Source organism: Argiope bruennichi, chromosome 11, assembly GCF_947563725.1.
Source record: "Argiope bruennichi chromosome 11, qqArgBrue1.1, whole genome shotgun sequence".
Classification (NCBI taxonomy): domain Eukaryota; kingdom Metazoa; phylum Arthropoda; class Arachnida; order Araneae; family Araneidae; genus Argiope; species Argiope bruennichi.
This window is the reverse complement of record NC_079161.1, coordinates 51,592,150-51,617,740: the sequence shown is the minus strand read 5'-3', so window position 1 is coordinate 51,617,740 and position 25,591 is coordinate 51,592,150. Positions and strand designations below refer to the sequence as shown.

Genomic DNA, 25,591 nt, shown 5'->3' with positions numbered 1-25,591 from the left:
TTATGCTATCTATTATTATGAAATTTCGCCATTCTATTAGTGTACTGTGTCAATGGAAGGAGAAGTTTGTTCAAACTGTTTCGACAAATGAAAATGGGGAATCGTTAAAGGAGAATATGTTCAACCGTGAAGATCCACTAAGAACTGTGTCTGATTTATATGAGAAAACTATCTATTCTTGCAGGAGTCTGCAGCTACTTTGTTTCAGAATATGTTTGAGAATCTGTGTGAACACTGTCTACAGTGAGGCAATGCATGCTCTGAGTACTTACATTATGCATACTGTGGCAAATCAACACGCTAATAGTGTGTATGCATTTTAATTTCTTTTGATGAAAAATAATCTCACAAATGACAATAATGTAATTTTCATCTTTTCATTTCTGTTCTGTATATTTTGGAGCATACTGCATATCATCATCATCATCATAAAGTGTATTATCTATAATATTAAGTAGACAGTGGAAGAAGGGGGTAGAAGAAACATTTTCCCTCCCCCCTTTATATTAATAATCATGCATAAATAATTTGAATGTATATTACTAATATTTAAAATGGCAATTACATTATATTTTTATTATTTTTATAGGTTTTATATTAGAACTCATGAATTTGCTAATTCAAATGGAGCTTTCATAATACCTTTCATGTCTCATATTCTGCATACAGCAGGATATGAAGATAGCAATTTCGAAAGAGACGTTACAAGGGCTAAAACTACCCATGGTATGTTTTTTATTAGTATTGTGATGTTCACTTACAAGATTATAAATGATTAATGATTGGTTTATTTAACATTTTAAAATATAATGAATAAATTAATCATTTATTATTTAATAGATTTATGTTTATTTACCCTTTGTCATAATATAAATGCTAATAATCTGTTATTATTGTCATTAACATTTCCAAATACATTCATTTTGATTTCTATTGTGCTAGAATTAATATGTGAATTTTATTTATGATAATTGGCTTATTGTTTTGGAATTTTAATGCATTTATTTTATTTCACTTGATACTTTCATAATAGTATTTAAATTTGTTTTGTGTATTCGTGTATTGTAGCTTTATTGAAGAATAATTATCAGCATTGATTGTGTTCAAAATTTATTATTTTTCTAAATTCTTTTTTTTACAGAAATTTTTTAACTTTATCTGCATTTCCTCTGATCTAGACTTAAAATGTCTTTATAATTGCCAAATTATATTTCTCCAAACAATAATTTTTCAAATACGAAATTCGGATAGTTTGTGTTGCAATTCTAAAAAATGAAGATTGCGGGTTTCTTTAGCAAGACATAATTTTTCTTTGTCATTATCCAAGACGCTGGATTTTTTGCGAGTTTAACAACGACTTTTATAACTAGAACAAATACTCCATTGTAACATCAAATGTTATTTTCAAAATAAATATTCAAAATTTCAAGAATCATCTAATAGTTAAATTTCTATTCAATTTTATACATTATAGGTATATTAATGATAATCATATTTATTAAATTTATTATGAATTTCAGCAAAAACAAATTATTAAATAAAGAAAATAATGTGATATCTCCACCAGTAATGTGAGGTGGGCCTTATTGTTCATTTAAAGCTCCTGTAGCACCCTGAAATGCTATAATCATGTACAATGGACCGAAACCTTGCCAGTTATATTTCTTGGCTTACGTGCAACATTTTTAGAAGATCTTGGTGCTACTTTTCTCAAGATGCTCTGTGGAACAATGTTATCTCTGCCAGGTGACTGAGTCGAGATTGTTGTTCAGCCTCCTAACCACCAGTCACATACAGATTCTCTTGCTTTTGTGTAACACCATGCGAGAATCGGCTCCAACTGTTACATCTTCACACATTAAACCTTTTTATTATTTACATACCACCTTAGAGATTTGCACTCATGTTTTTGCACACAATGATGCTTGAAAGCACTATTGACACAACCATACATTAGTCCTTATTAGTTAGCTTTTCTTGAATTAATTAAGTAGAGAAAGTGGAATTGGATCGCACAATAAGAGAATATTTTAGAATGAAGTTAGTATGGACTAAATTAAGATAAAATCTTGGAAATGAATTAAGTTGAAATTAGAGTTAAAATATCATTATATATATATATATATATATATATATATATATATATATATATATATATATATATATATATATATATATATATATCATATACATTACCGACAATCCCACTATAATAGGTGGGCTGGCTGTAATGGGAATATGGTGACACAGTCAAAAGGCCTGAATAACTAATAATGTCATTTATTAACATGAAGCCATAAACAACAAATACACACCGAGATGTACACAAGCTGCACACTGAAGCGCTTACAACAAAAAGAAACCCACAAGTAGTAAACAACCAAAGCAGCACACAAAGTGGCCAGGTGGAACTCAGCAGGAAGAAAGAAGTCACATAGCTATTCACTAAGATCTCTCCAAATGCCCATTGTCTCCTCACTTCAGCTATACCGAATTGCCGACTCACTACTATATGACTGGCTACTCAACTCACGGCTCGATGCTGCTTCAATACCTGTCACCAGAACTTGGTGTTAATTCTCAATCCACTAATTTCTTGAGCTTCGCTAAACTGAACCAGCTAGTTTGTTGTTGACTCACTATACAACTGACTTCGGTTTAGACTTATAGCTTCCACAGAATGACACAGAAGGTTCTCGAACAGTCTGCATAATTTGTCTCTTGTTGGTAGTATCGCCAAACTTCCTAAAGATTCCAATATCATCCATTTTGTCGCCAAATGGTCGCTAAGCCCAGGAGTTATTGATCTGGCATCCTATTAGTATCCTATAGAACTGACCATAAAACTGTCTTTTCTTTGATGGAAGAAACATTACAGATTTGTAACAATATTATATTTCTAGTATTTAACTAAAATATGTATTCGGCAATTATTTATTAACAACAAGATAATTTCAGACAGTGATTAGTGTAAATACTGAGCAATTTTCTTCCGTCGTCTTCATCCGTAACTAGGTCTCTAAACAAACAATAATGATAATTATATTCAGAAAAAAATTGCCTATTGAACATATTGTCTGCTAAACTCGGAAACTGAATGGCTAAAAATAATTAATATCTAAACTGAAGAAGACAATAATAATTATTTTTTATTAAACATCAGAAAATTTCTTTTAATAATTCTTATAATATACAGTTCGGCAATTTTTATTTTTATAGATTAATGTTTCAAACAATTTTTTGATTCTCAAATTATTTATAGTTGCTTCGATTGAAATTAAATCTTTTCATCATTATCTATATTGTATGCTAAAGATAATCTTTTACTAAAGTTTTTTTTTTTCTAAAAAAAAAATACATTTTAATTTTGAAAAATTTTTTAATGAAGGAAATTTATTAGTTATTTTTATTTTAGGTTTGTTATTGGCTCTTCAATACTGTTTGAGTTACTCAAAAGAAGCCTTGAAGAGTTATTCTTATAAAAAGCCAACTAAAGTTGTTCTTTTTGTAAATACAGTTATTGATTTCTGTGAAATTGTTATTAGAGAAGTGATGAAGGTTCTGAGAGGAAATAATGATAGCAATCATTGTGAGTATGCATTGCAGATTATTTATTTTTATGTAGATTTACCAAAACTATTGCTGTTGTTTGTTTTATTTCATTCTGATTCTAATTTTTCTCTTGTTATTAAAGTTGTTGATAATCATGTGAATGTAAATCTAACAGCTAATTTTTCTTGGCACTTTGCTGTGCAGTGTTCCATTACATGGGATACTTAACTTCGCTCATTTCTAAAATTGTGAAATTCAACTATAAAGGGAAAAAGAATATGTTTAAGATTCAATTTTCATCTTCTTTTTTAATAATAGATGACAATTTAAATCAAACTTATCCATAATTTTCAACTATAGCACGTTATGTAAAAGCCTATTTTTTTAAAGAAATTTTGTTAATTTTTTTAATAAAAATTAGCTGTTAGAGAAAATAATTTCAATTTATTTTATTTGTATCTTAAAGTATTTATTCTATATATTTTTTAAAAAATTATAAATAAAATGTACATATAATCATTGGATAAAATTAGGTGTTCCATCAGCTGAAACACTATGCCAATCATGTTACTTGGTGGGACGCTATGATGGAAAGGGAACACCTGTATCTTCATTTCTAGTTCTTCTCCCTTTTTCATGGAAAATGAACTCTATTCAAGTAATAGTGTTTAGGAGGGTCAAAATTCTTATAAATGATCAACTCTTACTATGGGTCTGAAGCTTTGTGTTTTTTATGTATTAATAGCCTTGGTCATCTTTATTTAGAGCGGCACGGAATTTCCTGCTCTTTGTTTTGAGTTTCACTGATGCTGGTTTTAGATAACAGTGTAAGTATTTTTAATTGTATATATTGTATCCCACTGAGCAACATGATCGGCACAGTGTTCCAGCTGATAGAATGCTTGATTTTTCCCAACGATTATATGTATGTTTTCTTTATAAAAAATTTCAAAAATATAGAATAAATAGTTTTAAGATGCAAACAGAATAAATTGAAATTATTTTTCTAATAATTCTTTTTTGCTAGAAAAAAAATTAACAAAATTCCTTTTTAAAATAGGCTTTTACGTACTGTGCTATAGCTGTAAGTTATGGATCAGCTTGACTTAAATTGTCATCTGTTATTAAATAAGAAGGTTAAAAATTAATCTTAAATATAATCTTTTTCATTTATAGTTGAATTTAAGGATTTTAGAAGTGACCTTAGGTATTCCTTGTAGTAGAACAGTGCTTAGCAAAGGGTTAAGAAAAGGATTTGTGATAATATACTGAAATAAAAGGAAATACACTTCTTGTACATTTTTTAAATTCTTGTCAAAATTTGTGACGCATTTTGTTTATTTGTTTTTTTTTCGTGTAGGTCCGTCTTTTTCAGACATTGGGGAGGCTCTGGAAAAAGTGGTTGTAAATCAGGATTCGCAAATCGAAAAAATAATTGATATAAGAAAAGAAGTAGAGGTTCTTTTAAGTTGTTGCTGGCAAAAAATCAAGGTTAGTTTTTTTTTATTTCAGCCTTGATTTACTGTTGTTTTTTAAGTGCTTTATAACGAACATATTACCTGGTGTTTAGAATTTAAATACTTTAATACTTTCACATATAATATTTTTTAATATGAAAACTAATTTTTTAATTTATTATAATATATGCAATCATTTTTTTATGCCACATCATTTGATTTGACTCCTATTGGACCTTGATCACTTGTATTTCTTGAAAATGGAAAGCAAATTTATTTACTTTCAATTCTTTTAGGCACCCTTAAATAATTACTTTAAACCAATGGGAAAAAATTCAAAAAATATGAAATTTATTAAAATAAGAATGTGAATGTATTTAAGAATCGTCTACATTATATTTTTAAAGTATTAATAAAAAATGTATAAAGCATTTCATAGAAATGAATTTGGTATCACTGAAAGAATAAAATTGTAGTTTTCAAGGTGGAATTAAAATATTTACAGGAAATAATTTGCTTCAAAGTTACTGCAGAAAATTGAAAAAAATTCAGTTAATTTCTAATTAATTAAATATGTAATTAGTTTTTACACTTTAAAAATTTACAATGTTCGTTCTCTTGACTTAAAAAATAAGTATGTAATGTTTGATAGAACTAAGTCTAACTATTTAGAAGATGTGGAACAACATACATGCAAAATCACAATCATTGTATTGAGATAATGCATTTAACTACTTCATATAATGTTTTTAACCCTTAATAATCCAGTTTTCACTATTATCTAATTAAATGGTTGAATCCATATGTTTTGATATGTTGCTTTTAAATATAAACCCCTAATGGTAGCAAATATTAAACAAGCAATTATCTAGGGTCACTGGAGGTTGCAGGAATGTCATTTAAAAGAATTTTTTAGCCTTATAGTTTAACTAGCCGCCTTTGGCGACCAGCCGGTTCGTCAATCTTAATGTTCGTTTAAATTTTAATAATTAAGTATTTTACACTACTTTAATAGATTCTTCATCAAAATATTTAAAAACTTCTAATTTTGATAGTCATATAATTCACTCATAATATTATAAATGACTTCAGTCATAACGTAATATTATCTCTCTCATTTTCTGTTAGCTCCCGTAGAATTTATGCTTTAAATTAAAGTGGAAAGAATTAATCTGCAATTAATATCATAATATTTTTTATTGAAACAAAGCATTTTTTTATAATATGATTACTGATATCAGAGTCACTGAGCGTTTACACTTTATGGGCACTAAAGAATATCTTTCTTAATTTATGTAATATCGCAAGAATTTGTCAACAAAATTTTCTCAGATTCATCATGAACAGATCGATTCATTAACAATGTTTCATTTTAAATGCATCAAACACTAAGAAAATAAAATGAATCGTTTAAAATAATCGGTCGAAAACAGGTTTAAAAAAACTACTTAAAAAACAATGTACTTAAAACTATAAGCATATACAAAAAATATATAATTAACATAAATACAATTTACTTACAAAACCATGCAACTAACCTAAAAATAATTTAAATCATTCGTTGGTTGTCATGCCAACAGTCAGAACATAATGCGCATGCGTGAATTTTCTTTGCCAGTTACGTTAACGCAAATACGTGAATTTTTCTACGCCAGTTGGGGTAACGCTACGCAGATTATACATTTTTAATTTCCTTTATTCTGTGTTATTTTAATTCAAAAGTACTTCAGAATGAATCTGAAACATGGATTAATTAACAATGTTTAATTTTAAATGCATAAAACATTAAGAAAATAAACAGAATCGTTTGAAATAATCCGCCGAAAAATGTTAACCCTAGCCTCATTACTGTTGGGAGGAAAAAACAACTAAAGCCTAAATCATTTGGCGTTGGGGAAAATGGAAGATTATTTTGGCGGAAAAGTTGGCGGTGGGGAAAATGGAAGATTTTTTTGGCGGGAAAGTTAGTTTTTAATTAATAATTAAAATTTGAAAAAAAGGGACCCCAGGTGCACATTCCCGACCTCTAAGGTATACATGTACCAAATTTGGTAGCTGTAAGTTGAATGACCTGGCCTGTAGAGCGCCAACACACACACACACACACACATTGAGCTTTATTATAAGTATAGATTAATAAATTTGTAAAAATATTAATTCTATGAATTATAAATATTAGGTAATATTACTTTGTCAGATATAAATAATTAAGATTATCTCTTTATCATTTCATTTAGTTAGTATGAAGCGTTTAAATAACATTTATAAATGTTAAAAAGGCAGAGTTATGAATTATAATAAGGTATATGAATGAAGGAAGTTTACATTCTGATGAAGTTGGGGAAATAAAGTATCAACCTAAAATAAGTTATTAACATGTTTACAAAAAGTGCAGAACTATTTTAAAAAGAAAAACTCATAATGTGCATTCCCTAAATCCATCATTGGTCCCTAAAGCAAAAGAAATAGTTATGAATTCTGCAGATTTTGTTATTTTTGGTTTATTTTGGACAGAAATGACTCAATTTTAGTTTGGAAATTTAAAAATATGATTATTTATTCCCAAAATTCAGAATCACCAAAACATTTCTAGAAGTTAACTAGTCTTCTCTTGTGGTATAATAATATCTCGCAGAACTTAAATATAGAATAATATACTAATGGAATTCAAGTACAAACATAAGAACCTTATTAAAACTCCTATCAGGTGTTCTATTACTGTTTAGTTTTCCTTATTACAGAATTTTTTTTAAATACAAATACTTTTATTTTATGTATTTCTTTTTCTTATTATCAGTAATCAATAATTCTTATGTAACTAGCTGCCTTTGGTGATCAGCTGGTTCACCAGTGATATTGATTATATTTAATGCTATTTAAACCATTTAGATATAACTTCATATTCATGATTCTGTATATGAAAGCATTAAAGCTGCTGTGTTATTTTAAATTCTTTTTGTTACATATATGAACCTTTGTAATGGGGACCAGTCCTATAATATATAATGCTTATTAAAAATAAAATTGCCTGGATCTTTTAATTTCTGAATTTCGTGGCATTGTAGCTCCACTTTTTTTGTTATTTATTTTATAAACTAACAGATATAAAACAGAATCCTTCTTCTTTAGCTTTCAACAATGAAAGAAAATCATATGATTAAATATTGGATGAAACAATGAAAATGGTTTGAATTTCAGAACATTAATTAATTCTATTACTGGAAATCAGGCACAATATATATATATATGTTTAAAATATTGTCAATTTTCAGCAAAATTTCACCTGGCTGCTAAATTGGTATCGTTAAAAAGACAGTTTTTTTTAAATTTCGGAATGGTATAAAATTACTTTTTATTCAGTAATATATTTGGAAGTTATTGCAGAAAATATTAAATTTCACATTAATTTTTATTTAAAAATTTCAGAAAATCTTTTTTGATATGCCCATTTCAACCATTCAATATGTATTTGTGCCAAATTTTTTATCTTCAGGTCAAGTAATCTGGCCTGTTGAGTGCCAATACACATATACACACATTCGTCTTTATTATTGGAAAAAATACATTAATCGACCAATTTAAAATTTATGGAAATCCTCTGATAAATTAGCAACACCTTTGATTAGTAAACTTAATATTACTTGAAAAACTTATGGTGATTTTTGAAATTCTTTATAATACATCCTTGTATTGCTTATTCTTACTGTCTATTCTAAAAAAAATTATTGCATTTTTAATGTTTCTGATTAAGAAAAGATAAAAGAAATATAAGTATTTATATCTTGAATATTTATTTTTAATTTAAATTACTTAATTGCAATGAATTGATATGTTATTATTATTACTCCTATCCAATTAGAGCAGTAATAGAGTTAAAGAAAATAGAGCAGAAATTTTTTTTTAAGGATTTGACAGTACAGTAATATAAAAAGATCTTACATGGAAAATTTTTCAAATCAAAACACTGAACACTGAATTAATGCAAAAAAGCAATGTTAAAAGCATTGCTAATGAAAAATTTTAAATAAAAATCATCATGATATGAATAATATATTTTGAATTTCTTATTAATCTAATTAATTACATTTAATAGTTATATTAAATATAATATTACTTAGTGTTAATTAATTTTGTTACATGTTTTGTTTTTAAAAATTTGTATTGATTAACTTAGAATTTTCTGCTACCATTTATAACTAGCCTGAACTTTGTAAATACTATTTGTCCACTTCTATAATTCTATCATTATAAGATCTTATTTCTGAAAACACTACTATGCTGAGTTTCATATTTCTTTCTTTTTTAATTAGAAACTTTCATAATCTATAATCTATCTTATCTTTTCAATAAATTTGTCATTGCCCTTTTAATTATTTTTGATTCAAATCTTTCCATTTATAATGTTTTAAAATTTTTTTGCTTATCTTGAATATTTTGAAAATTACTGTAACATTAAAAAATTATTTTAATGTTTCAGAATTTTAAGTAATGCTTGATATTTTAATTGTTATACTTCCAATTCTAGAATTCCTGTTTTGTTATGTATGAATTAGCTTCTTGCATTTGTGAACTGGATTTGGAATTACACACCAAGAAAGACTATCTATGCAATATTGCTGATCAGATATCAAATGTTTTGATCACTTGTAGGCATAGAGTAAGTAAAAAAAAAAAAAAATTCATTTGTGTTTTTATAGAAAGATTAGATTATTAACAAAAGAGTTTTTGCTGTGTTTATAAAAATGGTAATTATTTTGGAAGTGTGTGTGTGTGAGAGAGAGAGAGGACGATTTAAGATCATTTTTACTTAGTTGTTTACGAAGTATAGAGAAAGTATAGCAAAATTCAAACTCGAGATTTTAATGAATCTCCACATTTTAAACCTCCCTGAATTTGGAAAATGTCCATCTGTCTGTATCAAAGATAACTCAAAAACTCTTTGAGCTAAACAGATGGAATTTAGTATCCAATTCTTACACCAAATTTGTAGATTCTATCAAATTTTGAGAAAATACATTCAGTGGAAGTCCAGCTGTGCGAAGTACAAATATAGCATGATAATGACAAAATAAAGAGAGCTAGATATATAAATATAGATATACACAGATATATAAATATAGATATACTAGATATACACAGATTTAACATTCATAGTGTAGATACATATCAAATTTTGATTCAAATCCAAAAGTATGGTGACCATCTGTCGTTCTCCACTTTCAGGAACATGTAAACATGATAACTGAAAAATGCAGTGACTTAAATATATCAAATTTGGTATGTTATTTTTGTGACTACAAAATAACATACCATAGTTTTGTGTCAAATGTATCATAATTTTGTGTCAAATTTTTATTTCAAACATGTGGAAAAAATGCACCTAAAATAAAAATTTGATTTTTGGATATTATTGATTGAATTGGGATGAGAATGGGTTTTTTGGCAACAAAGGCTGTTATCCCCTAGTGCCAAAAGAGTTCGTTCAATAGATGTTAAAAAACAAAAAACTACTATTGGATACTATTAATCAGATTAATTGCCAAGAAAACTCGCCAAGGATCACACGATAGATTCAGGAATTGGTAAATTGAGGCCAGAAATTAGTATTTCCTTACTATTGTATGTCAGTGTCATGCAAGGTGTTCTGTGAGATAACACATTTATCAGAGAGTATGTGAGAAAGTGTATGGAAACCACTAGCACTGGTTTTATTATTTGAATCCTTCAATCATGAGATATTTTTATAAATAATGAAATATACATTAATAATTGTTGGAATGATTGAAAGAAGTGTTTATGTGATAATTGTTGCATTTGAAATGAGAATTTCTCAAAACTGTCAATTTATCATTTGACACTTCTTTTACATATTGCTTCAAGATACTTTTGTAGCATACCTCTATATTTCATTCAAAAATTTTGCTATGCTATCATTCTAATCTTTAAATGCTTAAAAAATAGTATGTATCGATGTTAAGTTAATCAATAACTTTTATACGTTGTTGTTATGGTAATATATTGAAACCCATAGCTACATAATTTCTACAGTTTGTAATTTTTTTTAAAAAAATGGAATTTCAAAATTCTAATGTTATGGCATTAAATAAATAGGATACAGATAAATTCTGCTTATGTATAGGATTGGAAATAAGCTGTGAAAAATATAGTTTGCAAAAAATATGACCATTTCTAGTTTTTATATATAATAAATTATAAAAATGTATTGATTTTTTTTGAGTTAATACAATAATAAATTTGTTTCTGATATCATCTTAAATTGTTTTAATTCTTTTGGTCATTGTTAATTAATCTGATTACCAAAGTGAGAGTTGTGAATGAATAATATATTTCTGTAATAAAATGGAACCATGATTCAGTCAAAAATTAATTTTCTGATCCTTTCTTTTATTGTAAATTTGTTTCATTCTCAGAATACTCAATAATATTTTTTTAAATATGGAAATTGTTTGGCCCTTCCAGAAAAGAGATATTTTTGGAGAAAATATTTTTAATATTTTCTAGAAAATCATAAATCGTCACGTGCCATTTCAGTAAATACTGCCAAACATGTGATCTCTCTTTCCTTTATACTTTGTCTGTGAATGAATATAAGATTAGCAAGATTCTTGAATTGGATGCATAGTATTTTTAAAATTGCTTTAGAAAATTCAAATGCATAGTTGTCCTTTTAAAAGGACCTTTAAAATGCTTTTTTTTATCCAGGTGATTTTTTTTTCTGAAAATAAAAGAATTTTTTCTATAATAGATTTACCAGCTTATATGAATGTATTTTCTTTCTGATGTCTCAATGGAAAATTCTCCTAGAGGTCAGTGTATAAAAATCTCCCTCAGTTTAGGGAAATACTATTAGTATTGGAAAAATCTATCTCTTTCATTGACTTACATTTCTTTCGCCTTCTTTTGCTTGTTTAGGTAGGATAGAAAAATTATTATTCTTCTTTTTCTTCTGAAAATATATATATATTTCTTATTTCCTGATCCAATTCCACCTTTTTTATTTAATAAATGCTATACGAGCTCTATAAAACTGCTTTACTCAGCACTTTTGCAAACTCCAAGTGAAGGGATAAATATCTATAATTCTAAGCAAATTCTTTTAAAAGATACCTATATTTCCCTTTCCTAAATTGCCATATGTAAAAAATTCCTATCAGAATCTCATAATATAAAATCATTGGGGATAACAATTTCAGTCTCTTATGCACTTGCATTTCTTGTGAATGAACATTAGTTTTATTGTCACTTCTTTCTTGTACATAAATTATGCCTCCCGGGATGGCATAAATCAGAAGTTTTAAAATTTCAAAGTATCTACTCTCTTCGGCCACGGTGCTGCTTAAAAATATGTGTTTGTATTATATATATATTTATAAAAAATAAATCGTTTATTGTGTATTTTAAATCTTTTTTTCTGAATATACTGACAAAAAAAAACTTTTATGTATCCCCAGTAATTACATGAGTTTGTTGTTAAGTAACTTCAATTCATTGCTATTTTTCTACATGTAGTTCTGCTTTCAAAAGCAAATATACTGAATGGTTAAAGACATCCAAAAATAAAGGTCAACCAAGAATCATTACTAAAGAGTTGATATTATCAGCAACGGAAACCTATTCTAGGTTCACCTATTTTTGAAGCAACAGAGAAAGAATGGAGAAAAAAAATTGGAGGAAATTGCTGGTATTGATATAAATAAAAGAAACTTAGAATCTGATTCCTTCATCTCTTAACAAAAAAAAAAAAAAAAAAAAAATCTTTCTTAGAAAAGGAATTTGCTGGAATAAAATGTAAAACTAATGCATTTGCTTAACAAATTGAACAATCCAAATCCTTTTTTTTTTTATTGCAAAATTATTATATTTTATGAAAAGCTATTAATGAAAAAACTGAAAATTAAAAGAATTAAACAGTAAAATTTCTTAAAATTTTTGTTCTCTCTGTTCCTACTAAAATTTCTTTAAAACTTTTTTCTCTTTATTCTTCTTTCTTTGTTTACATAGTTCATAAAATTTGTAGATTTTCATATCCTAGATTTCTTTATTTGTGTTCTTAATTTTCTATTTCCTTTCAAGGAATTGGTATGCCAATGAAGTGGCTGCATGATATTTTTTTAATACAACTAACTATAGTGTAATAAAGTAATTTTGGATGCAATCAAAGTACTTTGGTAATATTTTTTGAAAGAAACTTTAAAAAAAATTAATCTTCATTTCAATGTATGAAAAAAAAAAATTCAGCATTTACTTATATTCTGTGCTTATATTTGTATTAAATTGGATAATTTCTTATCTAAGTGAATTTTTTCATAACACCTGATTCTATAATAAAAACTTCTGTATTAATGTAGGTTCCTTTCTCTTTCTCCTTTTAAAAGTGTTTGTAAAGTGCTGTCCTTATATAAAATATATATATATAAAAATATATATATTCATTTTCTATATATTTTATCATATATGTTATATCACTCTATTGAATATAGAATTCTATCAGCAATGCTAATAATTTAATCCAACTTTCTATCTGTAATATTTTACACATATATGTATAAAGACTGAGTAAATTGTATTTCTTTATCTTTTATTGTACTTATTAAAATATTATCTATTTTTGTTCCAAATCTCATACTAAGCTATTCATTAAATTCTGTTAAATTTAATAAATGGTTTTCTTTTCTTTTCTAGGGTATTGTTGATGCATGCAGCATAGCCCTTAATAAATTCTGTGTGATGCTGCTACAAAAAAATGAAGCTCTACATGAAGAAATATGCAAGGCTATATTGAATTCAGTAAAGCATTATTTGTCTTTATTATTAATTTTTAAAGATAACAAAAATAAGTTTGCTCTGACATTTGAAATTATAAACTTAAATTTTTCTATGACATCCTTAAACTTACTGGCAAAATTGTAGAAATGTTATATGCTTTTATTTTATCATTGTTTGCGACGAAATGTATACAGACCATTATTTGCCTGCCTTTCACTTTTTGTATTCTCTTATATAGTTGTTATAGATAAAATTCCTATGATGGAATGCAGGATTTTTAAATAATTTTAATAATTTGATACTGAAACAGTTAAGCTTAAAAATAAAGTTAATAAAAAATATTTATTGAAACAATGAAAAAAAACTAAGCATGAATTGTTTTGAAAATGAACATAATGATGGATGAATATTTTAATTAGCAAAATGCATGTGCACTTTAAATATTATGGGGGAAAGAAGACTATTTGTGATAATTTTTTAAGAAAAAAGGTTATTATTTTTAAATGTGTTACAATTCCTTGATTATAATAATTATTTTTATAGCTTAACTAACCATTCATAATATGCATAAAAAATGTAACAATTTTTTATGCATATTAGATTAATATATGAAATGTATATACTAAAAATATTATGGTATGCACTATGAATGTTAGAACTAATTGAGTGTAATGTAAATTGAATATTTTATTTAACAAAGCATATATGCACTGTAAATATATGATATGCTATAAAATTATTATTATAACTGCTATCAGTAAAAGAACATTATGAAGAATGAATATTTTAATTAGCAAAATATCATCTTAGTATAAATAAAATTATAAGAATCATATTAATGATAATAATAAGAGTCCTAAGTTATATTACGGTAAATTTTCTCTGTGCAGATGTTCCTGCAACAGTCACTTTTGTTTGACCTAGAATTTTGGCTAATTTGCATAATTTTAAAATAATCTTTGAAATAATCACTTTAACCTTTTCCAGTGGTTAACCGTTATTTTCAATTTCAATGAAATGCATTCTTTTTTCTTTGACTGTGGATCTTTTATTGAAAAGTGGGGAAAAAATTATATATTCAGAAACAACACTAGTAATCAAATCGAGAATAAAGTTTTTAAAAAAAGAAGAAAAAAGAAATCTTTGAATAAAGTGGTTTCTTGCCCCTTCCTCCTCCCTTTAAATGTCTTAAAATTTACAGTATCAGATTTAATGAATTAGGACTATTTTAGTGCATAACTTGTCTACCAAAAATATAATGCCTTCAGAGTAGCTAAATCTTTGAATGGTCGATTTTACTTGGAAGAAAGGACTTCTACTAATATTCTTAAAATGAAGGCTATGGTGACCTTGTGATAGGGTTTTGAACTTTGGGGTCATAGGATTCAAAATTTGAAATCTGGTTCCACTAAAAATCAGTCATGTAAAGATCCTCTATCATTGTCTAGTACACATTAAATATGATATCATAAATTAAGTGTCCTACCATTGGTGTGGTGCAAAAGTTTGGAGAGAAGGTATATGCTAGATCAGGTGCCGTCCTCGTCATCTGACCAGTATTTCAAATTATTTGGTCTGTCTCTAAATAGGCTTTGTATTACTTCCAAATGGGACATTAATGTAGCTAAACTTATAAACCTGAAGTTAAGGAAACATTTAATCTTTAAGTATGAAATAAATATATTGCACAAATATTAATATGTCTTTCTACAAAATATTTAATGACAGCAAGTAATATATTTTTTATTCGCAATTACAAATTAGTATATGTGTTATATGTTCTAGACTAATATTTTACATTTGTAGATTTGAAATTTTAAAAAATGAAATTTTTTTTTTCATAGGCTTTTGATTCTCTGACTGATTCTAGAGCTACTTCTGTAACCAGAAGAGCAGCTGGGTTGCCATCATTGGTTCAAGCTGTTGTTTCCAGTGAAAATAATAACTTACAGGTAGATTCTCAATCAATTACTCTATAATTTCTTTCACTGACAGTATCAGTATGATATGATTGTTACTTTGCCAACCATTTTGAAATTTTGTAAAAGAATTTGCGGCAAATTTTAAGTGAAAAAAAGTTTTTAGATAGTCTGAAATAAAATTTTGCATTTCATCTCTTTTGTTGTTTTACAAAGATAAATGTAATGCTTTCCTTTGAATTTCTAATACATAATTTTATTTGTAACATGAATTATTAATTGAGATATTAAATAAGTCCCTTCTCGATATTGGTCTTTCAATAAGACATTTTCTATGAAATTACATAGTCTTGTACCTAGGGCCACATAATTCCTTTGGGTTTAATGCTATGAGCCTAAGTATGACAGCAATCGTATTCTTTATGTTGTTATTTTTTTAAAAATTTTCATAAAAAATAGAGAAAGAGCCTTAATTATTTAAATTATTTTAAGTTAATCTTTTTTTGTTGTTGTTGTTTTTAAATGGAAAAAGTGCGGGAATTTTCAATGTGCTTGATTTATAAAAAATATGTTTGCCATTATTATTACTGCAGTTTATTTATTTATTTAAATAATTATAAAAATTTATTAAAAAAGACAATTTTTTATATTTTTAAATATACAAATATAAATTTAAATAAAGTTTCTACCATTTTTAATCAAATTTTCATCATTATCCTATTTTTGCGCCATGAATTCCTAATTTATCAATATTATTCATTAATTACATATTCATCATGCAACTGCAGAAGCAGCTTTGAAATATTGAGTTTTAGTTTCAGCTGCAATTTGACAGTTTGAAATAAGCAAAACTATATTGCATTGAATTTTTGTTGGAAATTAATTTTGAAAATAGGGAAAAAAAATTGTATTTATTCTAACTGATGTATTGTTTGCGCAATGCTTTCTAAAGACAAAGAAAATACTCTCATTTCTCCTCTTGAGGTTTTCTTGTTGTCAAGACGGTCAAAAATCAGAAAAATGTAGAATCCTGAGAGTTACTGTAGAAAAGAAATAAATCAAGCAATTAAAATAGGCAAAAGAAAAAGAAAACTCCTGAAGAAACATCAGTGCTTCAGATTCAGGCATCTGGAGTATTATTAGACAATCAGTCGATTTTTCCGATTCTATTGATGATACAAATTCCATTGTCGCTTTTATAAGTGATATTGTTGAGAAAGATGACTTTTATTTAACAAGTTTGTATGGCAGAAAACTGAACTTTTTTATATAGCAGAAATAATAGATATTAAAGAGCAACAATATAGTGTTAAATATCTAAAAACATTGAACATTCAAAAAAGTTTATGTGACAAAGATATTGTTTATTAAACAAAAGTATTTATTAGCACTTTGAAAAAAAAGTTGGCCCTAGGTGCACAGGTCTCACATATAAAATAAAATATTGGAAAAAAAATTATAAAATTTGTTGAACTTAGTTAACAATTATTTAAAAATAAAAAATAAAACAAAAAACTTTTAAGATATAAATATATTAAAATATTTTTAAATAAAAGGAAATATCAATAAATAAAAATTATTTTCAGTTTCCTTGCATTATTTGGAAACAGAACAAAGGAAAAGAGAAAAGATTACAAAATAAATTAATAAGTAATTAATGTATTTAAAAGTTAGAAAATACAATATAACTTGTTAGACAAAACTAAACAGAAATAAAATAATGTGTTTGATTTAGCTCTTAAAGTGGAATGCAACTTGTTTATAAATAAGATACTGAACATTAACTGGTTAAATAATCTAATGAGAACATTTATAAAATAATCTAATTAGAATTGCTAATTGCAATTATTTTAATTGTAAATTAAATTATAAAATGCAATTAATTTAATTCTTTAAATTAAACTGTAAAATTTAAAAAAATTAATAATTGGCATAGAAAACAACTTGATAATGTTGACAAAGTGAGAATCAAAGTGTTATAAAATTCCAAAATATTATATCATATTCCATAAATTTGCTTTTAATTATAATGGCATTTCAGAAAATTAGGCATCAAATATAAATTTTGCGTAAAGCAACTTAAATTTCTATTATTTTTTTTTCTGGAATTCTTCTAGTTTTTATGTTTTAAACAAAAGCAGTTTTTAATTCCACAGCTGAAAAATTAGTGCAGAAATATTTAACTGATTGCAAAATTCCATCCATTTTCCCAATAGCATTGTTTTTAATTTATTATTTAGTATTTTGATTATTAAATAATATTATTAGAACTTATGCTTTATTTTGACTGATAAACTTTCTCTTCTCCTTTAATAAATATATTTTTATCAAGCAAATTGTAGTATCTGTTAAAGTATTCTTAAAATATCAGGCATGGCTTACATGTATAATGTTCTTTAATAGCACAACGCAACATACTTACTGCTAGTTTTATTGTCGTGAAAGATTTAAATAATCAGAACAGTATAAGAAATTTGATTTTTTTTCCCTGTGTGTTTATCACAATATTTCAATATTTTTTGTTAATTTTGTCAGAGCTGTAAGACGTTGCAATGTACTTTTACAGTAATACTTATTTATTCAATAATCTGCTTGCTAGCATGTTTGGCCAAGAAAATGCCTTCACAGAATCTACACTATCACAATTTTCATTAATTTTGAAATTTTTAATAATTTTCTTTACCAGCATGTTAGTAAAAATTTCAGTTCAGATTACACAAATAATGGTTTCAATGATAAACAGTTTCTTCTTGCTTTCGGTATTGATAGCTGGTATTATTCGTAATAAAAGTATCCCAAAAAATTTTGTAATTCAGTCATAATAAATTCTGGTAGAATTGTTCTTTTACTCACTTAATGAACAATTAATCTTAAACATTTTCATCTATTAATGATGTTGTGAAACAGAGAAATATGACTTGCCATCTACCAAAACTTCTGGCAATGTTTATTGTTGATTGATAGATAAAAACACTCAAGCTATATCCAACCTGTATACAATGGTGGTTAAACTGAATTCATGTATCCTGTATATATGAAATATAGCTATATTCCGTATTAAGGAATGAAAAAAAAAATTTTAACAAAACATAAGGAAACACATATTTATAGCATAATGATGATGATTATAAAATCTTATTGTATTGCATTCATGTGTCAATAAAAATGGAATGCAGACAAACTTACTATTGTGAATAATATTACCTTTATTATGAATAATATTACCAAATTAACATCAACTTATTTTTATTCAAACTCTGGTATCTTTTTTAAACAACAAACTCAAAAAATTCAATAGCATTTCACTGTTGCCAATCGGAATTTACAACTATTTACCAAATAATATTTATAATTATTAAGCTACTCGTGAGTTACTTTTAAATGAAATATTTATAATTTATGTTGCAACAATTGTATTAATTCCTTGGTTATATTATATGATTATTGTTCTATTAATTTTAATTATAATAATAAGATGATGCAATTTTTCATCTTTATATTTTTATAATAATGAATATAGATGTTTGATTATCTGTAAGATATTTTGATTAGATTTTTTTTTATCTTCAAGTTTCTGAAATTGTGTTTTTCATGCAATCTTATTTATGCAATATTTTTATATATTCTTTGAAGAGAAAGTTGCTGTCCTTTACAATTGAAAAACTTCAAGTGTATTTTAACCGACCACCTATACCCATTCAATCGATAAGTGACAAGATTGATATACCTCAAGCCCATGCATACCATCTTTTAAAGATTCTAGTGATGGAAGCTAGCTTATCTCAGGCAATTTTATCTCATCTGGATAGTATCATACCAATCTGCATCACTGGGTTTACTTCCCCTGTATGGCCTATTCTAAATGGTGCTTTGCAGTTATTTGGTACGTTAATGTTCTTATATTTCTCTCCTTTCTTTTTATTTCTAAAAGCATTAAAATGGCATTTTTTGATTCTTCATTGTATTAGGGGTGATTGAGGTAATAATATTGGTAAAACTCCAGATGTGTGAAATGTTGACTTGTTACCTTTTTCGAATGTTGTTCTACTCTTTCAATACTAGTTTTTTCTTTTCCAAAATTAAAATAATTTAGGACTGGCAAGAAATACACCAGAAATTTTTTCTCCAGATTTGAGTGGCAACCCTGTCCAAAGAAGCAAAAACATTAGATGAAAATCACAAACCTCTTTTATAAATATGCTTGCGAAGATAAATAATGCCTCAACTATAATATTTATTCTTCTCTGATATTATTTTGAGTTTTAAAATTAAATGAGTATACTTTTTTTAATGATCCCTAGAACTGGCAAGCAATACATCTACATTCTCTTCCTATTGGTAGGTCTTGTACACTAAGTTACAGAGCATTTATAAAATGCAGACAAGATAATAATATTAAGAGAAATAATATTAATGTAAAAAAATCATTTGGAGACAGGCTTCATAATTTTTATTATCAGATTATGAAGATGATACCAAAATTAATGTCTTCTTTCTTAAATTCTATGGTCCATATATTGTGATTTTTGAAAATTTTAGTTTCCTTGGTTCTGTTATATGGATTAAATCTAAATATAACTGCCTTGTATATGCTTTATTTTTTTTATCGAATACCTCTACAAAGATTAATCTATATTTTGTTTTTCATTATTACAATGCTGATATTTATTTTATATCATTCTTTATAGGTGTGTTATTGCCTCGCATATGTGGTCAGAAAAAAGTCAAAGATGAAGACTCAGAACATAATCAAATTTCTGCATCTGAATTGTTTGCACGATGTCCTAACCTGAAAGTGTTCTTACTTGATAAATTGAAAGTTTGTGTTAAGTTCCATCACGTAAAGAGAGTTTGCCCTATACTGATCCCTATTTTATCAATTTTAGTGAAATTATCTCCTCCTCAGGAAAATGAGTAAGTGCATTTCAAATATTTTAGAAAAAATATTAAATACAATAGCTACATTTAGTGACCACTGTTTGCCCACTTTAATTATAGTATTAATCTGTTAACTGGGTAATCAACTTATATTCAGTTTGTTTTGCATTGGAATATTTCGTTATACCCAGTTAACAGATTAATTTAGTCATGTCAACTAACTTTGATGAATTACATCTCATCACAAAAATAAAAGAAAATTCCATTTTTTCTTATTTTTATAAAAAACCTAAAGCAATGTGATTGGTTAGCTATATTGCAAATTGATATTATTAATTGGCAAAACTGCTCTAGTAGTTTAGGTTAGGGGTTTTGACAAAATTTTAGTTTGCGATTTCTCTTAAAACAGCAGAGTGACGGATGGCATGAATGATGCATCTAAATATCATGAGTTTCTGTATAAAATTTAAAAAAAAAAAAAAGTCCTGTCTTCCAGGCAAGCTGAAAGGCAAATTTAGATTCCTTATCTAAATTATTCTTTTCAAATTCCTTCAATCCATAAAAACATTGCATATTGTAGCCACCATAAATAATGGTTTTAGTGTATATTTTTGTATTTATTGCAAATTAAATACGGTAACATATATTATAAAAATTGTGTACAGACTTGTTTATGTTATTGAAAAGCTTTGAAATTTTTTAGCAGATATGAAACGATTCTATCAGTCAGCAAGAATTTAAAGTTTATTGTCTGCATTGTTGAGATATTTGATGAAATTAATTGTTGTTTATAAATATTCTTTCTTCAATTAAATGCAGAGAATAATGTTTTGTGATGCAAATTAAAAATTTGTTTGATTTTTTTTCAATCTTTTTGGATGAAAAAATCGTCTACTTTTCTTAATTAATATTGGAATTTTGATCTTATTTATTGTGCCTTTGAATTAGTTGTAATTGGAATAAAAAAGAATATATTGTTAGTTTTTTTTATATATATATAATATACTGCAATACTTGGGTATATATGTTTGCCATCGACAATTTTTAGGCTTTTCCACTTGTCATTGGTGAACCTATTAACTAACTTTACATTATTGAAATGTGACATTTTTGGCATTTAATCGTTAATTTTAATGAACATACATCTTTAGCAATTTTTTAGGTGACAAATCATTAGAATGCAGTTAACACAAATATTCATATTTCTATTAAAGCTATAAGGAGTTTTTTTAATACTAAATTAATAAAAGCTCCAAAACAAGGAGACTCATTTAAACAATGCATTTAAATAAGAACATTTAATTATTGCACAAAATATGTAGAATAATTCAGAAAATTTTTTCTTTATATAATGAATATTGCAAAATACACATCAAAGTTCGAACAAGACCCTATTTTATGCTTTTGTAATGTGATGATAGCTGTAACTGTATCTCTCATATTTTTGTTGCATAAGCACCCTGTGTTTATGTGAATTTAATGATTTTTAGACAATTCTTGTTTGGATCTTAACTACATAGACAGCCCCCCCCCCCCATCTCATTGTGTATTGGATTTTAAATTATATTTATTTACATTTTTTTTTTTTTTCAATTATGTTACAATTCAAAAGTGGAATTAGCTAAGCAGAACTGCTATAAAATAATGGTATTTTTATTAAGATTACGTAAGAGCAACTTGCAATAGATTGCGTTCGAACTTTTTGAAGAAATATTGGAAATCATTAGAATCATGTTACTGGAAAAAACTTGATTTTAAAAAGTAACAAATATAATGAATCATATATGATTTAAATATATGATTCATTATATTATTATTAAATATATGATTCATTCATTGAAAGAAAAGCATCTGAAGGATTTGCCACTGAAGAAGCTATGTGACAGCATGAACTAGCAATGAAAAAGTTAGAAGTTGAAGCCAAATTTTGGCAATCAACAACCCATTACTCAAATCAAAACTTGAACGACAAGCACAGCTGCAAAATTTTGTTCACAAAATTGATTATAATGCAAAATTGATTTTTAATGCATTGTGTCAAAATAATGAAGAGGATATGTAATCTTCTTTATAGATTGCATGTTTGATAAGAATTCTTCCGAACAAAATATTGGAGTGTATTATCTAAGAACCAGAAGAATTAGCTGAAAATTATTCTTGTGTCAATAATTAAACTTTTTAAATTAAATGTTGATTTAGTTTAGTTTAGTTATATTAACGTCCCATTTTAAAGAAAAAAGGCTATTTTGGAACGGACCTCGTAATTTTTAACCGCGGTCAGATGACGAGGACGACACCTGAGTCCGCACAGCCTCATCAAACTTCCACATCACACCAATGGGAGGACGTTTGGCCCCGTCGGTTTTAACATGCACTAGACTTGGGTGGAATCGGGTCTCGAACCTGAAAACCTCCGGTCGCGAAGCCGAGACCTTACCACCAGGCCACCGCGGCCCTAAAAAATTAAGTGTTGATAAGTATAGACAATGATTTTACTATTATAAAATTTAGGATGGAAAAAAGGCAGGCATATTATTATGAACTCGTTAGCTTACTTCAGCGGTTGAATAAACAACCTTAGACAATGAAAGATTTAAAAGGAATAATAATTTCGGACTGAATCAAACAAAGTGATGATAAAGGATGGCCGTCAGAAGTTAAAGAATATTACATAAGTGAGTGGTTACTATTGAAATCCCCAACTGCATTCGTTGAAAAAATTGATTTTTATATCTTTAAATATAAGATCGATTCAGATGTAAAACTGAGTTATTTTCTTCTTAGGGACAAGCTCGTGCTAAAAAGATAGATTCTCTTCAAATTAATCATAGAGGATTCGAATCAAATATTTATCTGGGGGCACGGCAGTGCCCCCACCAAGTCGAGCAAAAAAAAAACAAGCGGCACGGCCGTACTATCCTTTTCTCGAAGCAGTTCAGGCCATTTTCAACCCTCTATAACTTCGTTGTGGATAACACTAGAAGCCTGAATTTTCAGTAACCAAGCAGGCATTATATAAACACGGTATATTTCAAATTTCATTAAATTTGAACCAGTAGTTTAAGAATTATAACTAGTCAAAGTTTGTGAATTTTGTCACTGACTGACTGACAGATCATCAAAACTCTAAGGCACTTCTAGCAGACATAGAAGCTTCAAATTTAGAATACAATTAGTGTTTAGTGTATAAATCAAGGAAAAACTAAAATATCCATGTAATAATGGACGGATCGATTAATTTTTCGAAGTTTCGAGCATAATCCATTTTGTCGGCAAATTCGTCGCCAAATGGTCGCCAAGTTTGTCACCAAGCTCTCGTATCACTGGCTCAGCATCCGACAGCATCCAATTCAGATTACTGTAAAACGGTCTTTCTTATGATGACACTATTTGTGCTGGGAAGGAAAATTACAGGTTTGTAACAATATCAAATTTGAAATAATTCAATTTGAAGCTGTAGAAACTGCAAACGCAACTGGTGACTTTCAGAGAATCAATCTTGTTACGAGCGCCTTTGGCTAAAAAACTAATTTTAACTCCAATCATACTAGAGTTATAACTTGTTTTTACAACTCTAAAATCAGAATTAACTGCGCGCGAAACCAATGTATGTTTTTGTATATGGCAACTAAATATAAATATAGCATGTAAATAGAATTGTAATATGGATAGATAATAAAATGGAGTCAGATTAAAAACGAGTGGATTATTTCACATTACGATCCCACATCTTGGAATCTTATTAGCGGAGAAACGACTGAATGAAATGAAATTCAGGTAGAGTCTCAACATTGTGGTGAACCCGGACGTGATTGCTAAAAATACGGTACGTCTGTTTTTATTTGCAATAAGAATTAAGTAGTGAAATAAAAATGGAGATGTCCGTTAAGAAGCGATCACCTATTAGATCTAACTTTACGAAAACGTATAATGTTTTAATTGAAAGATTAAAGGTCGATGAACCTAAGGAAAAAGAAATTAAATCACTTTTCGGCAATTTGGAACGAATTTATTCGGATTTGGCCAAATTAGATAATGAAATATGTAGTTTTCATCTGGAAAATTCGGATACCGAAAAGTATGAAGATGAGTATTTGAAAATCGAAGAATACAGCACAAAAATGATTGATGCGAAAGTAAATGTGGACATATATTTGACTAAACTTTCTTACGCTGAAAAGGAAAGCGTTGGTTCTGTTTCTCCTAGAATTAAACGAAAACTTAAGTTACCTAAAATAGAACTCGTTAAATTTAACGGTGAAATTAAAAATTGGCTGGCTTTCTGGAGTCAATTTAAGCGTATTCATGATGATGATAAATTAGAAAATGAAGACAAATTTCAATATTTGATCCAATGTGTAAGTGAAGGAACTAGAGCTCGGGAAATTATAGACAGTTATCCTCCAACAAATGCGAATTATTGCAAGGCAATAGAAAGTTTAAAATCGCGTTTCGGAAAGGATGAGTTGCTTATTGAATACTACGTTCGTGAGCTACTAAAATTAGTTATAATAAATGCTTCAGAAGCTAAAAGGAAATTAAGCACGTCGCAAATTTATGATAAATTAGAAACTTACTTAAGAGCTCTAGAATCAATTGGTTTAACATCAGACAAGTATTCAGCAATGCTTTTCCCCCTGGTGGAATCCTGCATACCTGAAGATATTTTCAGGGTATGGCTGCGTAATCCAATTATAATAGCAAATCATGACCCGGAAAGCAATGCTTATTCAGAAAAACTGAAAAACTTATTACTCTTTCTGAAAACAGAAATAGAAGGTGAGGAAAGAATTCGCTTAGCGAAATCAGGATTTGCACCTAAGGTGTGTAAGGAGAGGAATTCTGATTCTGTGGCTACTGCTACAGATTTGTTTTCAGGAGGTACAGAAAAAAGAAAACATAATACCATCTGCGTTTTTTGTGAAAACCCTCACGAAAGCAAAGAATGTTACAATGCCAAAAAATTTGATTTTGAAAAGAAACAAAAGATTTTGAAAA

The 25,591-nt window shown here is 27.3% G+C and overlaps 1 protein-coding gene across 2 annotated transcripts in view; it reads left to right on the top strand.

The window, feature by feature from the left end:
- The window catches only part of LOC129957028 (thyroid adenoma-associated protein homolog), a 98,305-nt gene that overhangs the window by 33,537 nt on the left and 39,177 nt on the right, over positions 1–25,591 (top strand). For both annotated transcript variants that reach the window (XM_056069137.1, XM_056069140.1), the window contains exons 14-21: positions 590–726; positions 3,416–3,589; positions 4,913–5,043; positions 9,535–9,666; positions 13,713–13,817; positions 15,641–15,748; positions 19,349–19,598; positions 20,404–20,629. In XM_056069137.1, coding sequence (XP_055925112.1) covers positions 590–726; positions 3,416–3,589; positions 4,913–5,043; positions 9,535–9,666; positions 13,713–13,817; positions 15,641–15,748; positions 19,349–19,598; positions 20,404–20,629 — 1,263 coding nt within the window. The remainder of the gene's footprint in view (positions 1–589; positions 727–3,415; positions 3,590–4,912; positions 5,044–9,534; positions 9,667–13,712; positions 13,818–15,640; positions 15,749–19,348; positions 19,599–20,403; positions 20,630–25,591) is intronic.